This window comes from Rutilus rutilus, assembly GCF_951802725.1.
Source record: "Rutilus rutilus genome assembly, chromosome: 6".
In the NCBI taxonomy this organism is placed as follows: Eukaryota; Metazoa; Chordata; class Actinopteri; order Cypriniformes; family Leuciscidae; genus Rutilus; species Rutilus rutilus.
The window spans coordinates 5230327-5250330 of record NC_140214.1 but is presented as its reverse complement, the minus strand read 5'-3'; the positions used below and the strand labels follow the sequence as shown (position 1 = coordinate 5250330).

The following is a 20004-nucleotide window of genomic DNA, read 5'->3' as shown; positions in this document are numbered from 1 at the left end:
CACCAAATGGGTAAATTCAAAGCCTTTATAAAGTCCCTCTTCCTCTGGAAACTGTCTCCTAATGGCTGACACACACAACACATGCAGGTAAGGGTCTGTACTAGCTTTGCTATTGCCTGATACATGATGATAATAATCTGTACAGTATTGTGATCTGAGCATAGTGTTATACATATCGTCGGCTAACGTGAATACATCTATAAGCTAACACTGTTCTCTCGTCCTGTTCTCCTCACACCACAACTCACCGTTGTTCTGTCTAACCCTGGCCTATCCTGCTCACTTATCAGGCTCATAATTATATGATATCATCATATATATCAATTATAAATTAATTATATATATATATCATATGCAGGGGCGGATTAAGGTGGTCAGGGGCCCCTAGGCTGCTCTTTGTGTGAGGCCCATCCAAACATTTTCTTCAAAAAAACAAAACAAAAAAAACTTTTAATATATTCTAATTATGACAATAAGCTAATAATTTGTGCTAAAATAGTCTAAATATTTAGTTTTAAAAACAATTTTAAAAAGCTGGTTATGTCTATTTTGATGTTTCTGTCTGCTGAACTTTCGCAATGAGGTTCGGGTTTGTTCCGATCAGGGGTGCGTTTCCCGAAAGCATCGTTGGCCAACTATGGTCGCAAGTTCCGTCGTTAACAATAGAGTTCAATGGACATTGCGATGAACTTGCGACCATAGTTGGCCAACGATGCTTTCGGGAAACGCACCCCAGAGCTCGTGAGCGGAAAGCGCATTTCTGAATATCCTGGGGTGCGTTTCCCGTACAACTATATAGCTCGCTGCTTAACTACCGTAGTACGATGCATCGATGGAGAAATCAACTAGCTAGTCACGACTGTTTCCCGAAACCGTATCACAAAGTATCGTTCAACCACTTTGGTTTATGACGTCTCGCACGTGGTGGACTAATAACTTATTTTAATTAATCTGTTTGAGATCGAATTAACGCTAGATTTTGTCATATAAGCTACAGACATCGCATCTGAAGACCATTTCTATTTTTTCTCAGTTATTTTGCTTTATTACCAGACTCAATATTTGGCTCGTTCTTACATAGTAGAGCACGTTCACACATGCGCAGTCTTCAAAAACGGTGCTTTAAATCTCTTGACAAACTAAAAGACGTAAATTACATTTGTATGTATTCTAAATAAATAACACAGGTTGTACTGAATGTCAGCTTGCTTATTTTGCTAAAGATAAGGATTTATTCAGTCTACATCTCATGTAAATTAGAAGCTTCTAACCACAGCTCGAGAGCTGTCGTTTCAACCACACAAGTTTGCAATGCTGTTTGCGAACGTTCGTTGGAACGATGGTTTCGGGAAACACCTAATTGTTGAACTATGCTGATAACGACGGAACTTGCGACCATAGTTGGCTAACGATGCTTTCGGGAAACGCACCCCTGCTCCGCTCCGCAGGGTCGCTCGCTCAACCCAGAATGGCCTGCAGGTTCGAAAATATGTGGAATAAGGGCTGCCTCCGACTAAATTTTTTTTCTAGTCGACTAGTAGTTGTTCATTTAAGCCATTCGTGGACAAATCGCCCCTTTATATTAATTTAATTACTTAGGCTATATACAGGATAATGAGCGTTTATGTAATATAGCTGCACTCAAGCATACGACCGCATGCATAAAGCTTGCCACAAAGAACCGGTAAAAGTAATGATTATGAATGTGTCTAAAATAGCAAGAAGACATTTAATTATTTATTAATAAACTGGTGTTTTCTGTGTCGCTGCAAAGATGAAGTTGACGATGCAGACTCGCCATGAACGCCAGAGAGAAATGCACATTTCATATGGATTACATATTCAGAGAGTAGCCTATTTGTTTTGAATATTTTCGTTTAAAAGTAGACATTTCAAGCTTTCTATAATAGATAGCCTATATTTCTCAAATCTGTGAGGCACAAGCTGAGTTTCGGTGCCCTCCAGTTCACGTGCAATGCAAGTGATCTGTTGGCGCCTTATTACATTGTCTGCTATATATTTGCTTCTTATTTATTAAATACAGGCAATTGGATGATAAAACATTGATCAAAATTAAGATACAATTTATACAAAACGAAAATCTTTTAAAAAAGAGACTACAAAACAAAACTTAATGAAGTGGTCAAAATGTTTTACCCATGTCTCCAGACATATTGCGCATCTCATGATGTATCATATCTCTCTCATGCTGCATGCTCACTTTCATACGGATTAGGGCCAAGCAATAATACAAAAATAAAACCATCTCGAGATTAAAGTCATTATAATGCGAGATTAAACTCGTTAAATTTCGAGAAAAAAGTCGAAATACAATCTTGAGAATAAACTCATTACATTTCGAGAATAAAGTCGTTGTGTTTCGAGAAAAAAAACTCGTTAAATTTCGAGAAAAAAAAAACTCGAAATACAATCTTGAGAATAAACTCATTAAATTTCGAGAATAAAGTCGTTGTGTTTCGAGAAAAAAAGTCGAAATGAAATGTAGAGAATAACGCATTCGATCAGTGTTCATTGCATAGCCTACTTATAGAGGACATGGCAGAGTTGGATCACTTAGTCAAGCTATATTTTAGACTTTCTTTCAGTAACAAAGCCGTCTAGGTCGGCTAGAGGAGGAGCTGTACTATCATGGAATAATGTCCACTTTAATGCACCCTATAGGCGGGTGAGAAACAGCGCCATGAATTATGCAGAAAATGCAAGACTGCTATTTGTGCATTGTGTAATGTGTCAAGTTCAAAGCTTCATAAAACAATAATTCCACAGTAAAAACTGCTTAAAATTTGGATTTCGTTAGACAACAGCTCTTCTATAATGGGATAATGTCCACTTTAACGCACCCTCTGATGCGGCCTAGAAAATGCACAACTAGTAGGAATGATGGCGCAATAAGGCGACTCTGAATTTGTTTGTCCCATTTAAAACTTTAACGGTCCATTAAAAAAATAAATAATAATAAATGGTAGCCTACAGAAATTTGTGCCAATATTTCGGTTTCCACTAGATAAATATATGCTCTATTACTCCATTTAGTCGGATTTAACGCACCCTTACATATGGCTGAGAAATGCAGAATTTCTTCATTCATTTCTAACAGAGCTTGGTGCGAGCAATGCCATACACACAGGGTGCTTAAGGAAGCGTCGCGTCATTTAAAGGGGAGGTCCGCGCGTCAATAAGTAGCCTAACAAACGAATAAGTAACTGGATTCAGCCTCGTAATGAACTCTGATCGAATGCGTTATTCTCTACATTTCATTTCGACTTTTTTTTTTCTCGAAACACAACGACTTTATTCTCGAAATTTAATGAGTTTATTCTCAAGATTGTATTACGAGTTTTTTTTTTCTCGAAATTTAACGAGTTTTTTCTCGAAACACAGCGACTTTATTCTCGAAATGTAATGAGTTTATTCTCAAGATTGTATTTTCCAACCCAGCCCTCACCCCTGTTGCAACAGTCGTTGTTTAGGTACCTTAAACGCGCACGTACAGTCTCGGAGTCATCGCTGCAACCAGGAGATGAAGGAGAGCTGAGATCCACATCACCTAGCACATCTTCGTCTCTGCCACCCCAGGGTGCTAGCGCGGCTGGCGCAGCTAGCGCGACCAGCGCCGTTGCTAGGAGGGCGCCAGCGCCTCTGCCTCGCGAGTGGATGATAGCCCTGAAGACGCCTAGCAATGGTATACCTTTAGTGGTAGTATACCTTTAGTTAAGTTATACCTTAAGAGTCTTCGTAGCGCGCTAAGAGACAACATTATCAGGAAACGCAGCCCAGGTATGATGCGTAATGGAGATTCCAAAGCGCTCTTCTTTGGTCAGAACCATGGAGAGCGATCGCGGATAGGTCCGTCTTATGCACCGAACTTTTTTACAATGCAACAAAATATTTAAAGAGCATCAAGCTATTATGTATACTCACAGATAATTTAACAGTATATTAGTCAGTAATTTTTATTAGGTTAAACAGTGATTGGATAACGTTTTTAATTTAACGTTCACAATTGGTCTGGCCCATCCAAACGCCGTGCCGTGCCTGGTTCTCGCTTAAGTAAATATATATATATAAAAAATTGTCTGGCCAATCCGAGGCCCCCTGCACACGTGGGGCCCCTAGGCTGCAGCCTACGCAAGCCTGTGCATTAATCCGCGCCAGATCATATGAGTAAACATTTAGGCTACAATTCCCTTTCCGAGCTGTCATTGCGATCCATTGCTTTCCTATTCGCTAGTTGATTTACTTTGACCGCTCTACCTCATGTTACGTCACTTCAGGTTCGGCGGTTTAAGCATTTTCAAATGCGGAAGTAAAAATTTCTCACAAAAACGACTCCAGAAGCCTAAATAGCGTTTTATAAGTATATGTTTATATTTAAATCTAGTTCCTACATTATTTTTCTGGCTTACTGGGTACTCTAACCTGCAACATGGGCTTTAAGTCTAAGTCACACAGCTCTCACAGGCCGACGTCTGTTAATCCGCCTTTCCACTACACACGACATTCGCATACGATTATCGCATTTCGCCCACCAGCGGCAACCGTCACCTTGGCTTATTCACCATGAGAAAATGAATAATTTTAATGAATTTAATGTATGTATGAATACATCCACACAAAACAAATGACCCTCAATACATTTTATAGAGCTAATCAAAAGTGATTTAATAATTATAAAATAATTATTTCTGCCATAATTAATAAATATTCTTACAGTAATGCATTAACTAATTGTAATGAACTGAACGTTACTGTAAAGTGTTACCAAGCTAAAATCTTTTTTTTCTTTTTTATTGGCATGCATGTATATGTCACAGGTAGTAATGCATTTTTGCAGGAATTGAAAGTCACATAGTTTATCAACTAAAAGTCAAACACAACATGAACTAATGACAATTAAATCTCCAAATACTGACATTTCATCCAGTTCTACTTATGACCATTACAGATGTAACTGACATTGGGATTTATTAGGAGAATTGACAGGAAAGAGTACAATTTGAGCGGGAAAAAATACAGTGTCTCCAATACACAGATATCACCAGCTGACGGATTTATGTTCTGAAAACTTTGTGGGAACAGTGATTTGCAATATTTCTAAAATCATTCTGTGTGATTAGAAAATTATTTAAAAGGTTACAATAATGTTAGTACAACATTCTCTTAACCTTATTTTATTTAAAACATAATTTTGAAATTGAAAGTGTCTCTGTTAGTTGGGCAGATATATAGACAGAAACATACAAATTTTGCAGTTACACTGGTTCTGCTAAACGTATCTCATGATTAACATACAAAATTCATACTGTGTTCATTTGGAGTCCTGCAGCGAACCCAACCGTATCCCCTGTGTGTTAAATGAAAGTGCGCAGCCGTTTGTAAATTGAATGTGTGAAGCTTATGGGTGTCATAGTCATTTGAGCTGTACAAGCCAATGCTGCTTAACTTTGCAAACTGTTATCATATTACTTTATTATCGTAATCATAAATGCACTGATTTATAGCACAAAGAGTTTTACTGTTTACTGCACTTTGTCATTCTTATAGTTATTTAGCGGCTGATGAATCAGAAGTCTTGCACATTCAGAAAACAGATTATTCTGCAATGCACAATCAGGTGGATAGCGTCAGTCTCAGACAACTGCACACAAAAGGGTAAGACAGGCAGAAATTGTGTAAAGCTGGGATTAAAGCCTTTTTTTTTTTTTTTTTTTTGTCCCCCTGAAGTTCACACCAGTGCACTAGATTAACTATATTCACAAGGTTAGTGTTACCAGAGTTTAGTTGGAGTCAGTAAACTAGAAAATGCTTTATTATTAACTTATTATAAATCTCTTTATTATTTTCTATAGTCTGTCATGCCACTATTTAATTGTTGCAGTAACTGCATCACTTCCTGTCTGCGTGTGTGTGTGTGGGGGGGGGGGGGGGGTTGTGTTCCTAGCCAAAATATGCTGCAATGAGGACTTCCTACTGCAGAACTAAAGTCTTCTAACTGCTAACCTTAACCTTGACAGTAACAAATACAAATCTAATGAGTTTCACAAAACCTGTTATTTATTGACAGACAAAAGTCCTTCAGGTCAATGTGGAGAATAGTCTGATCTCTAATTCTGTGGCAGACAGAAACGCTCCATCCCGTGCCATCTGAAAGAGAGGATATAGAAAGATATGACAACAGCACAAAGATAAACAAATAGTGTTTACACATAAGTTAAAGATAAGTGCTAAACAAGACGCATCATGTAGATTTAAATAACTTTTTTTTCTTTTTTTTACATTGCTCATACTGTATTTCAATCAATTTGAATAATGAAACCATGTTAATACTAACGTGCTCCTCTCGGTGTCTGTACTTACAGTTGCTGTCAGAAAAAAAAAAAAAAAAAAAAAGTGGGAATAAAGCATTTTTCTTATTAATTATTTGATGGACTTATAATACCTGGTTTTGGGAAAAGGAAAGAAAAGACAACAACACATGCAAAAAATAGACACAATGTTTAGAAATACAAAGAATTCAACTGTTATGTAAATAAATTTGTTACACTTATTTCGATAGTCCACTTTAGACATTCTACTAACTATGAGTAACTTTGCAAACTTGTCGACTAACACTTAGTATTAGCAGACTGTATGGTTAGGGTTATGATTAGGGTTAGGGTGAGTAGAATAAGTTGACATGTAGTTGCAAAGTTATTTATAGTCAGTAGAACGTCTGTTGTGGGAAAATAAAGTGTTAGCGGATATTAAGCAGACAGTCTACTAATACTCTAATGATGATTGCTAGCTGACATATAGTTGCAAAGTTAGAATGTCTAAAGTGGAGTATCGAAAGTGTTATACATTTATAATCATATAATCAGGCCATGACAGAAAATATAAATCCTGATTAATATTTTACTTATCTAACTGGTTGCTCTCAAATATTTCTGTGGTCACAACTGCTGTCAAAGAATAAAATAATACCATTATTTATTATGAATTTATCATAACCACCAGTAAGAGTCTGCATTACTTGGTTTTGGTGCAGTGACAGTGAGAACAACATGTGGATCTTCAAGAGAGACATCAGGAACTGAACAAAGAAAAAGATGCAAACATTTTTTAGCCTTATCCCCTTAATTGTCCAGCAGGAAAACCTATAAAGATTTGATTTGTGAATGAGTTTTACCAGTGACCGTGAGTTGAACAGAAACCTGGAGATCTCCAGCAGAGCAGAAGTACCATCCAGAATCACTGAGTCTCAGTCCAGTCATCAACACAGTGAAGGAGCTTCTCCCATCATCACTGATCTGGACTGATGAATTCTGGGATGTGTCAGTCCTCTTCCCAGTGTAACAGCTCTGATCTTTATATCTGCACCACTGTTTGAGTTTATTCTGATATCCAGAAGTGTAGAAACACTGGACACTGACATTATCACCTTCATGTCCAGATACACTGCTGCTCTTCACAGACACATCAGGAGCTGGACACACAGACACAAGACATTTGAGATTTATTAGGAATCAGGTTCATAATTATTCATCTGAATGTGAAACTCATCTCATACCTGATTGAACTGTGAGATGAAGCTGCTCTGTTTCATCCACTTGAAATAAATCTCCAATCTCCTCAACACACCAGTAAGATCCAGTGTCTTCATGCTGCAGGTTTCTCATAGTCACAGTAAAGAAACTCTGATCTGGATGATCGATTACAGACACTTTTCCTTTGGTTTCATTAGCATATGCCAGAATAGAGCAGTAATAGTATGATGATTTTGCATGAAAGCACCAGTTTTTCTTGTGTTCTGTGTATTTCCTGTCATAATAACACAGAATAATGACAGATCCTCCAGTCTGAACCGTTAACTTTCTATTCACTGATCCTGTTGTGCATTCAGGGCCTGCGCGAAGAAAAGATCAACTTTAGTTTGACTTATTTATCAATGTTAATGACAAAAAAAATCATATTTACATGCACATGCTATACACCATTTATTTTAAGTATCAGTAAAAAAAATATTAAAAATAATAATAATAATACATAGGCAACACAAAACATGCGCTTGGACTTTTTTTTAAATCAAGATCAAGTCAAAATCAATATGAATGTATAAGGTAAAATGCAGTATTTGTCTAACTAGTCACCATTTATTTCAAAGGCACTTTTTATCTTCACTTGGTTTATCTTAAATAGTCCAGTGGCATGACAAATTAATTTCTCTATTAATAAAAGTCTGTATTATAAAATAAATATTGCAAAATGCTGTTTGAAATAGTTTTAGCTGGAGTACAGCATGTCATACAGCAGAACATGCCAACTAACCGTATGAATAAACTCAACACTTGCCTGTTATAAACCAAAGGAAAAACACAATGAACTTCTTCAAAATGACATTCCTTCTGGAAAAAAGTTGCAATGTTTCTTCTCTCTGCATCATCTTTGCGTACGTCTTCTTTTCCCTTTCTTAATACCACAGACACAGCTTATCACTCAAGAGGGTTTGCCTATGATTTAAAGCTCTAGCTGTATTAGACTCACTTCCTGTATCCGTACTCTGTGGTTGCTTGTGTGAAAAATCTTTATTTACAATAAAATGTCATAATGCTTGATTGCAAATGTTACAAAAATCACAAATGCATCACCTGGACAAGAAGTCTAAAATTATTCTGAAAAATAATTATTTACTTTTACATGCAATGCAGTCGACATAAAAGCGGTTCCTTCTGGTATTACTGGGTTGTGGCGATGTTTCCTTATCTACTGTAGTTCTCATTTTACACTTACAGAACTACTGCAGTCAGTCACACCATAAATGGGTTGTTTGTGGTCAACACTTGTAAGCTGAGCTTACTACTGAGTATTACGTGTTTAGTCTATATGCGCGTTTGAATATATATGTGCGCAGGCGTCTTTCTTTACAAATTGACCTCAACAAATTACCTGTCTGGCCTTAAAACCGTATAATACAGAGTTTTTTTATCGTGAATTTTTTAGCCACGTAAACCAGAATTATTTTGACAGCGTTTTATCTTTGCAGAGTTAAAGGGAAGGAGAAGGAGGCCTTCACAGGGGAGAGACTAGTTGACACTTCAAGACTGCGTTGTTGTTACGATGCAGAGCAGGAAGCAAGAAGCAGGATCCAAGTGCAACTGTGATTTATTAAATAAACTAGGACCTTGACATAAACTCAGACTTAGGAACAGAACAAAGAATATGCAACCTCACAACATCAATAACTCACAATGACTGAACTAAGACACAGGGCTTAAATACACAGACAACCAAGCTAAACAAGATAACAAGGGGGCGTGGTAAATGAGAAACACCTGGGAAGACTAATCAACATAACGGGAGACAGCTAAACATGAAAAGACAGGGGAACACATGACAGACAAGAACAAGACATAAACCCACACCGTGACAGTTGTCGTCATGTCCATGTCCAGGCGCAGGTCCTTCATCAGATCTGGATACGGCCTGGATCCGGCGGACTGCGGTAAACATCGGGATAAACCAAGCGTGCCGCACAAGCCCTCAAAAGTGAAGCCAAAACGTCTCGATCGCCCCCCGGTGACTGGTCCTAGAATAGGTTATAAGTCCCGCCTCCCCGTGTTATTCAACGGGACGTGAGACCAACTAAACAATTAAATTACACTTCAAATATCTTTTTTCCAAAGGTGGTTTATTTCATTTGCTGTCATTTTTATCACGCTGATGTAAGTTCAAGTGTCCGTTTCAAAAATAAGTTGGCTTTTAGTTAGTTACGTGATGCGGTGGTGTAACGTCATGATTGACAGCTGTGATTGACAGGTTGAGTGCATTCAGCGAGAGTGAGGGCGGAGCGTTGATTTCGCGGCTTTACTTCCTGCTCACGACTGCGCAGGTCTGGTCCCGAGATCGCTACTGCGCAGACTCAAGTTCCAATATGTCAGCGCCATATCGGGACTCTGGCGGCTTCAGTTCTCATCAATGGAAGAGAGCGAAGGGGCGTCGTCCATCTTTTTTTACAGTCTATGGGATAAACAGAGAGTCTAATATTAGCGTAGACGCCATTCTTCTTATGATGTAACGAGTACATCTGGATTTATGGGAAGTGTTCCCGGTTCCGGCTGACCTAATCTATGCAGCCTAACATTGAATTATAGAAGTTTATAATGTGTTATGTGTATGCCAGGTTAAAGAGATGTGTTTTTAGTCCAGCTTTGAACTGACAGAGTGTGTCTGCTTCCCGGACAATGGTAGGAAGACTGTTCCAAAGTTTTGGTGCTAAATAGGAAAAGGATCTACCGCCAGCAGTCGATTTTGATGTGCTAGGTATTATCAACTAGCCAGAATTTTGAGATCGCAATAGACTAAAATGCGTTAAGAGTTCGCTGGGGAGCTAAACCATTTAGTGCTTTTTATAGTCAGTAGAATGTCTGTTTGAGGAACAATAAAGAGTTAGCAGACAATCTAATAATACTCTAAATGAGAGTTAGTTGACATTTAGTTGCAAAGTTACTTATAGTCAAAAGAATGTTCAAAAGGAACCATCAAAATAAAGTGTTACCCAAATATCAACTACTGGTAAAAGATATTCATTCATACACTCTTATAAATAAAGATTCCAAAATGGGTTTTTCACAGCAATGCCATAGAAGAACCTTTCAGTGACCAGTTCTTAAAAGAAACATTATTTTCTTAGTGTAAAGAACATTTAAAAAAAATCGCAAGAACATTCTTCTACTGTAAAGAAGCATTGAGCATTTCCATGGATTTTTAACAGTTCTTCATGGAACCATCAATGCCAATAGAGAAGAGTGTATTTTTAAGAGTGTATGTGACAGATCTCAGTATTGCTCATTGCTGAAAGCGTTTTATCCCTTCATGTGAAATCTGCCATGAGGAAATATACAGAGGTCACCTGTGAGGGTCATTTTACAGATGGAGTCCGGACTGTTGTCTTCAGATACTGGACAGGAGACACTGTGGCCCCTGGCACAAGGACAGAGATCAAATGTGACAAAATTGAGCAGAGTTTAACTTCAGATCAGTGATGTATGGAAGCCTGTTTCCACACGTAAAAAAAAAAAGAAAAAAAAAAAGGTAATTGTGACTTTTTATCAGACAATTCTGACTTTTCATCTGTATCTGCTGGACCTATCAGACATAATTATTTGTTATATTTAACAATCTTTAAAACCCCTCAACCAACAACAAAACGAGACACCAAGGTATCTGTGGACAACCCCCGGAGAGCAACTAACACCCAGGCATGAAAGCCATTTACCAAAAAGAAAGTGAAAGACTCAACTCTTACTCTATACCCCTTTTGAAACACATATAATGACCATAAAAAGGACTCTTCCACATTCATTCATAGAACACCCGCTATGAAGGAACGTGCATATCTTCAGAACATTGTGTGTGATCATTACTGTCCTGTATAGTGTCTTTTGTATTGTATACTGTATGCATGCTTTATGATAGAACCACCAGTTAATGTAACCTGACCTATACCATGTTATCTATGAATTTGTATTTTGATGATCTAAATGATCGTGTATATTATGTTGATACCTATGCAACATATTAGTATTACAAGAATAGTTGTCTTTAATAGTTTCTGCATCAACACCCAATCTAGTTACATATACAAATTACCATGCTTGAAGAGAAATAATCGTAAACTTTCCCTCCGAAAGCTTAAGTTACCACAGTCTCATGACCCCTATGACAGACCATCCTCAGAGGTTAAAGCGCACAGATCCCACTTCCTTCTTTTCTGCATCTTCTGGTTGCTGTTCTGTGGGCCTCGGCCGGCCCCTCAGGCCTCGACTAATGCCAGCTATGTTTAAACAGTCAGACTAACATCGCAACTTCATCAAAATGTCTTCATTCAACACGGAAGAAATTGATTGCAACTTCAACACCATGGACTCACAGAAGCACCAAGACTTTATCCTGAGACTGCATCCAGACACTTTTTCAACATCTAAGGCAATGCAAGTATCGTACAATTAACTAAACTGAGGTTTATTATAAGAGGTGGACCTCTCTTGACAAGGAGCTTTGAAGTCAGAAACTGATGGTTCTGTTTAGATGGTTAAATGACTCATTTCCTTGCTTCATTCCCTGTTTCTGTTTCCAGTTTCATTCACTTTCACTTTCCATTTTGCCCAAGCATGCAGGATTGTGTGTATGTGTTTGTTTAGATAGTTATGTGTTAGTGATTTAGTTAAATAAAACGGTGAGTACATTCACACAACTAGTGGATTCTGGTCCCTTGCATGTAAATCAACATCAATTTAATGATGCTATCACAGCTACATGCTAAGGAAAGAGTTAATTTTCTGTGGCCATAAAAAATATCCTTTCTGAGAGTTAAGACACGATCAATACACTGTAAAAAATTTCTAACCCTCCCAAATCAAAAATTTCAAGTGACCGATAACATCTACATTTTTCAATTGGCCCAAGTGAAATTCTGTAAATTATAAAATTAAATTTACAGATTTTCACTTGGGCCAATTGAAATTTACAGAATTTCACTTGGGCCAATTGAAAATTTTAGATGTTATCGGTCACTTGAAATTTTTGATTTGGGAGGGTTAGAATTTTTTTACAGTGTACTAAGTGTTCATTGGATGAACAGATTATTTGATTGTAATATTAAATCAGCTACAAGTTATTCGATTAACTGATCCAAATATTTATAATTAATAATAAGTTATGATTACTTATTTATATTAATTTGCTACACTTCTCGCAATTACGAGTTAATATCTCACAATTCAGGCTTTACTTTTCACAATTCTGAGTTTATATCTAAACTCGTAATTTTAAGAAATAATGTCCGAATTGTGAAATATAAACTTGAAATTGCTATTAAGTCAGAAATGCGAGACATAAACTCACAATTAACCTACAAGAAAAGTCAGAACTGAGAGTTATAAACTCAGAACTGCGAGAAGTCAGAATTGTGAGATAAGTTCATTAGAATTGAAAAACTCAAATTTCTGACTTTTTTCTTGCAATTGCAAGTTTATATCTCTCATTTATTTACTTTATTTCTCTCAACTGCAAGTTTATTTCTCGCAATTCTGATGTTATCTCTCACAATTCCGAGTTTATAATGTCCTGCAATTCTGAATTTATATCTAAACTCGTAATTTTAAAAAGTCTTAATTGCGAAATAAAAAGTCACAATGAAGTTATTTTCTATTCCCAAACAAACTTCCATAGTGATGCAATGCGGCAGCAACCATACAGCACTTAAAACATCTTGACATCTGACATTGTGACAGCGAGTTTTGCATACACGTTTCTACAAAAAAAAACTGTAATGTAGTTTGTGATGTTAGTGATAGGCTCTGTGAAACATACGTGTTGTGGCTTGCGCTGTGACTGACACATGAACAGCCCCATGCTGCTGACCGGCTCCACACCAGTACCAGCCCGAGTCTCTCATCTCCAGCTGCGTTAGTGTCACAGTGAACATGCTGTTCTTGTCATCGTGGATGAACACGTTTCTACTGCTGAATGTTCCCTCAGAATCCGTCACCATGCAGGAGTTCCAGTTCCCACTGCGACACCACCGCTTCTCACTGGACCTGCAGTGAAAACAGTAATATAAGGATTTAAAAACAAAATGAATCAGCAAAAAGTTTAGCATAGACAAAAATTGTATTACATATGTATATAAATCTATATTATTAATGCATTACAGCAATGAGAATTCAGTGGAATTTACTGTCATGAAAATAAACGAATTTCATTTATTTATTTTTTGGGGGGGTTGAAGGTTACCTGAGGTTCTTACTGTAACGACACTGAACAGTGACACTTCTGCCTTCATCTGCACTCACCATACTGTTCACCACTGACACACCTGCAACAAAACCACCATGAGTTACGCTGACTACTACACCTCTATGACACCTTCACAAACGCTTCAGTGGTTTATAGATTTCATTTAGGGATGCACAAAATATCAGTATATATATCAATATGAGGAACAATCATTTTAAATCAATACAGTCAGCAGAAAAGGTCACATTTAAAAAGGGGAATACACACACACATTTAAATATATACTACTGTTCAAATGTTTGGTGTCTGTAAAAAATTAAGTTTTTAAAAGATGCATTTTGCATAAACTAGAAAATGTATTTAATCAAATACAGTAAAAACAGTAATATTGTGAAATATTATTACAATTTACAATAACTGTTTTCTATTTGAATATATTGTCAAATGCAATTTATTCCTGTGACCATTACTCCATCATTACTCCAGTCTTCAGTGTCACATGATCCTTCAGAAATCATTCTAATATGATGATTTGCTGCTCAGAAACACTTATTATTATTATCAATATAAAAAAAATATATAAAAAAAACCATTTGTAGGAGTATTTTAGGAATACTAGGATTTTTTTTTTATTCCCCCACCAAATCATCAAATTTGACTTAGTTTTAAATCAGCATAAACTAAAGGATGTATAAAAAAATATTTTTCCACAGTGCAGTAATGTGAATGAGATTTTCTGCATTATAGTACATAATACAAATATAGAAGGAAATGTAATTGTCATGATAATAATAATATAGGCTATATAGGCTATATAGACAAAGGTTTTATCTATCACTATAACATTAACAATAAAAAAAAATGCTAATTAGCTTTGATAATAAAAATTACTTTTTTGATGATACAAGATATAGTAGTGTGACGGATTTAGCATGGCCTATATTTTAGTTTGTGAAGGTTTAGTTGTATTTTCATTCAAATGATTTTCTTAACTCACCTTGAATGACGCTGATATAAAGGGAGGCAGTGCTGTCAGCAACCCACATCCCTCCGAGCTCCACCCCACACCAGTACCACCCCGAATCCCCCTCCGTCAGGTTCTGCATGCTCACGGTGAACACATGCTGAGTGGAGTCATCCGCGATCGTCACCCTTCCAGGCTGGAGCAGAAGTCCTTCATCCGGCCGTAGCACCAGTACTTCACGTGGCTGATATACTGCGGGTTATAGTGACACGGGACAGTGACGGATTGACCCTCCAGCACAGACAGATCTCCTACAGTCGTCACGGTGCAGTAGGAACCTAAAAACAGATCGAACCAGATAACAGACAGATAATGATACCAACTTTACAATAAGTTCTCAGTTGTTAACATTAGTTGATGCAATAACTAACATGAGGTAACAATTTTAACATCATTTGTTAACCTTTGTTAATGTTAGTTCGCATTCACAGTGCATTAAAGGTTATAAAAAACTGCATGCATTTTGCAGAAGAACATTGATTTGGTTGTGCTTCGGCTCTGCGTGACTGTGCGGATGAATGTGACCCTTCACAATAGATAATGCTTCACAGGGAACTCTGTTGGAGAGCTACATGATGCAATTTATCAGTTCAACAAAATGCCTTACCAGTTGAATAATAATCAACTGCCAATATTCAGCAGCCATATCACCCTGTAGCCCAAGACTGGTTGCCCACTGAAGCTAAGCAGGGCTGAGCCTGGTCAGTACCTGGATGGGAGACCTCCTGAGAAAACCAGGTTGAGGTGTAAGTGAGGCCAGTAGGGGGCGCTCACCCTGTGGTCTGTGTGGGTCCTAACACCCCAGTATAGTGATGGGGACACTATACTGTCAAAGAGCACAGTCCTCCGGATGAGACGTTAAACCGAGGTCCTGACTCTCTGTGGTCATTAAAAAAAATCCCAGGATGTCCTTCGAAAAAGAGTAAGGGTGTAACCCCGGCGTCCTGGCCAAATTTGCCCCTTGGCCTCTGTCCATCATGGCCTCCTAATAATCCCCATTTACTGATTATCTTCATCACTGTCGCCTCTCCACCAGTAAGCTGGTGTGTGGTGGGCGTTCTGACGCAATATGGCTGCCATCACATCATCCAGGGCGATGCTGCACATTGGTGGTGGTTGAGGAGACTCCCCCTTCCATATTTAAAGCACTTTGAGTACCCAGAACAGCGCTACATAAATGTAACGAATTATTATTATTATTAATAAAAATGCCATCTCCGCGTCACGTTTACAACATTTCAAATCCTTTTTTTTTTTTTTTTTTCACCATCTCCAAAAAATCATCTCCAAGCCAATGTTGATTCTTGTTTTATTACGAGCTCTGTCGCGCTCTCTTTTTGCCAGCAGACTCTCCTCTTTAAATGGGTGATTCCCTGGAGGTTTGAGATTTAGCTGCTCCATGTCAACCTTTCTCACTCGTGAAAACTAACCTCTGACACGGGTCAAAGTAGCCGGAGCAACTTCTCTATTTATTTATTTATGACTTACTATTCTGCAATATTATTGACTTGAATACACTATTGGATAAGAGCTGAACTGAGCTGGTTGCTTTATGGGTGAACTGAACTCATTTCACAATTGATTAACTTTACAGTTATTGAACCAAACTGGATCGACACTAAAGTGATTTCAACTGAATAATCACTGTTTACTATTGTCCTTTTAGAGCTGCTTTAAAACAGAATTGAATTCGGTTCGCATTATAGAATCATTATTTTCCTGTTTATCCCTGTAGATGGCTAATCTGTATTGTATAAAGCGCTGTATAAATAAAGGTGACGAGACACACATGGGCGAATCAGGGGCAAGACAAAAACACGTTTTGGAAGAAGGAACGATGATGCATTGACTCATTCACATTTTGTTAATTTTGAACAAAAAAATTTACCTTTAAATAATGTTAACAGATAGGCCTACAACTCGTATTAGTAAATGCAGAGATTGATTAATCAAAACTGTAGATGTATTGTTTATTGTTAGTTTAATCTTAACAATTAAACACTGGACACTGACATTATCACCTTCATGTCCAGATACACTGCTGTTCATCACAGACACATCAGACACATCAGGAGCTGAACACACAGACACAAGTCATTGAGATTGAGATTTATTAGGAATCAGGTTCATAATTATTCATCTGAATGTGAAACTCATCTCATACCTGATTGAACTGTGAGATGAAGCTGCTCTGTTTCATCCACTTGAAATAATCCTCTAATCTCCTCAACACACCAGTAAGATCCAGTGTCTTCATGCTGCAGGTTTCTCATAGTCACAGTAAAGAAACTCTGATCTGGATGATCGATTACAGACACTTTTCCTTTGGTTTCATTAGCATATGCCAGAATAGAGCAGTAATAGTATGACGATTTTGCATGAAAGCACCAGTATTTCTTGTGTTCTGTGTATTTCCTGTCATAATAACATGGAATAATGACAGATCCTACAGTCTGGACCGTTAGCTTTCTGTTTACTGATCCTGTTGTGCATTCAGGACCTGAGCGAAGAAAATAGCAACTTAAGTTTGACTTGTATGTATCAGTAAATGTATAAAAGAATTAGCAAAATGCATGTCATACAGCAGGATATGTAAACCTATATGTGTAAAATTCATTGTAAGCAAATAGAGAGCACTTGCCTGTTATGAGCCAAAGGAAAAATACAATGAACTTCTTCAAACTGACTGTCGGTCTGTCGAAAAGTTGCAATGTTTCTTCTTTCTTTATCTTCATCATTTCCATGCAAGTTTAAGTTTTTAGGTTAATACTATAGAAACTATAGTCTCACTCAAGGAGACGTGCATAAAATCTAAAGTCATCATAGATTTCTACAGTCTTTCTCAGTTCCTGCATTCGTTCTCTCTTGTTAATAATAATAATAATAATAATTTGTTACATTTTATATAGCGCTTTTTCTGAGACCTCAAAGCGCTTTACATAGAAGGGGGGAATCTCCTCAACCACCACCAATGTGCAGCATCCACTTGGATGATGCGACGGCAGCCATATTGCGCCAGAACGCCCACCACACACCAGCTTACTGGTGGAGAGGAGACAGTGATGAAGCCAATCAGTATATGGGGATGATTAGGAGGCCATGATGGACAGAGGCCAAGGGGCAAATTTGGCCTGGATGCCGGGGTTACACCCCTACTCTTTTTTCGAAGGACATCCTGGGATTTTTAATGACCACAGAGAGTCAGGACCTCGGTTTAACGTCTCATCCGAAGGACAGTGCTCTTTTGGCAGTATAGTGTCCCCGTCACTACACTGGGGCGTTAGGACCCACACAGAGCACAGGGTGAGCAGCGCCCCCTACTGGCCTCACTAACACCTCTTCCAGCAGCAACCTGGTTTTCCTAGGAGGTCTCCCATCCAGGTACTGACCAGGCTCAGCCCTGCTTAGCTTCAGTGGGCAACCAGTCTTGGGCTACAGGGTGATATGGCTGCTGGCAGTGAGTTGTTGCGTGTGTCAAACAGCCTCCCTGTAAGTGTTGCAAGGCAAGTTACAAATGTGTCGCCTGGTTGAGAGAAGCTTCAAATAATTAATTTACATTTAAAATTAAAAGTCAAAACAGTCAAAGCTGTTTCCTTACAGAATTTAAAATGACTTGAAAGCAAGATGTGAAAGTTTTTCAATGGAGCACTTTTCTGTACAGAAGTTATTAATGGAAAAATGCTTTTCATCGTGTATGCTGATCAAATGCATGACATAGCCTCAGATTGGGTAAAAGGAGAAACAAGGGTATCCTCAGTGCTTCTGTTATTGTAAACGTTCACACATATTTCACACATTGTCTGCACTGTTAGTTTAGAATAACTGTCCATGAGTGGGAACACATCCAACAAGGCTTGTATAGACAGATGACATGATACATGGCGTAAAATATTCATTATTAGCTGAGGAAAGTGGGCATTTAAAAATATTTTTTTGGCTGGTAGAATAAATTTGTTATTTATAAGCTTGTGTGTTCAAAACCATGCCTAAATTCACATTTGAAAGAAATATGCATTTAAAATGTATATAGTCTCTGTCTACCAACAATATGAGCAACAATTTTGATGATGTCATTCTGCACTTTAGCTTCTCCTCAGATTTTCTGTCCAATCAAATACTCTCTAGAATCTGAAGAGTCCCACCCCCTACATCTGAAAAGACACTGAAGCTGTGGCTGAAATCGGCCACTTGTTCACACGTTTACTATGTTTTATATGGTGAATGACATATAGTGCACTATACAGGGTCTAGGGAGCGATTTACATTTTTTAAACATGTTTTTATCCATTGGGGTAAATGAAGTCTGGTTTCAATTACGTCAGTTTTCACGTGAACCTTTACAGCAGGAACAGTCTGTTCTGGTGTTGTGCTGAAATTTTTTGAGATATAAAAAACATATATTTTCATATGCAATATTTTTAAATTTAGCTTTGATGTCAATTAAAACCCAAATCTCTTTCATCAGTGTTGTTGGTTAGTTAACATGATGACAGATGCAAATACTGTCACTGGCAACCACTAAAATTAAATTACTGTCTGTGATGTGTCTGATATCATATTGATACAAAAGATGATGTCTAAATTGAGAGAGAGAAATAGAACAAATATTTATTATTTTTGTAGTTTTATTTGGAATGTTCCTCGTAAGTAAGTCGCTTTTGGTAAAAGTGTAGTAAGTGTTGCAAGGCAAGTTACAAATGTGTCACCTGGTTGAGAGAAGCTTCAAATAATTAATTTGCATTTAAAATTAAAAGTCAAAACAGTCAAAGCTGTTTCCATCTCTAGTTTTCATTTTACAATTATAGGACTACCGGAGTATATGTCACCTCAGAAACTGGTTATTTTTGGTCTGTTTTGTGGTCAAGACATTTACACTTTTGACAAACTTATCTAAAATGACTTGAAAGCAAGATGTGAAAGTTTTTCAATGGAGCACTTTTCTGTACAGAAGTTATTAATGGAAAAATAATGCATGATAACAGCCTCAGATTGGGTAAAAGGAGAAGCAAGGGTATCCTCAGTGCTTCTGTTATTGGAAACGTTCACACATATTTCACACATTGTCTGCAATGTTAGTTTAGAATAACCGTCCATGAGTGGGAACACATCCAACAAGGCTTGTATAGACAGATGACATGATGGCGTAAATATTCATTATTAGCTGAGGAAAGTGGGCATTTAAA

At 37.6% G+C, this 20004-nt stretch overlaps 1 protein-coding gene and 1 pseudogene across 2 annotated transcripts in view; both read right to left on the bottom strand.

Moving 5' to 3' along the window:
* The window catches only part of LOC311292297 (polymeric immunoglobulin receptor-like), a 52603-nt pseudogene that overhangs the window by 29722 nt on the left and 2877 nt on the right, over positions 1-20004 (bottom strand). The window lies entirely within an intron of this gene.
* Positions 10919-17094, bottom strand: LOC311291414 (polymeric immunoglobulin receptor-like; the record flags this gene model as incomplete). Its single annotated transcript, XM_084410451.1, is given in 7 exon segments — positions 10919-10980; positions 13372-13598; positions 13795-13876; positions 14795-14953; positions 14956-15099; positions 16843-16896; positions 16986-17094. Coding segments are annotated over 7 exon segments (837 nt in total).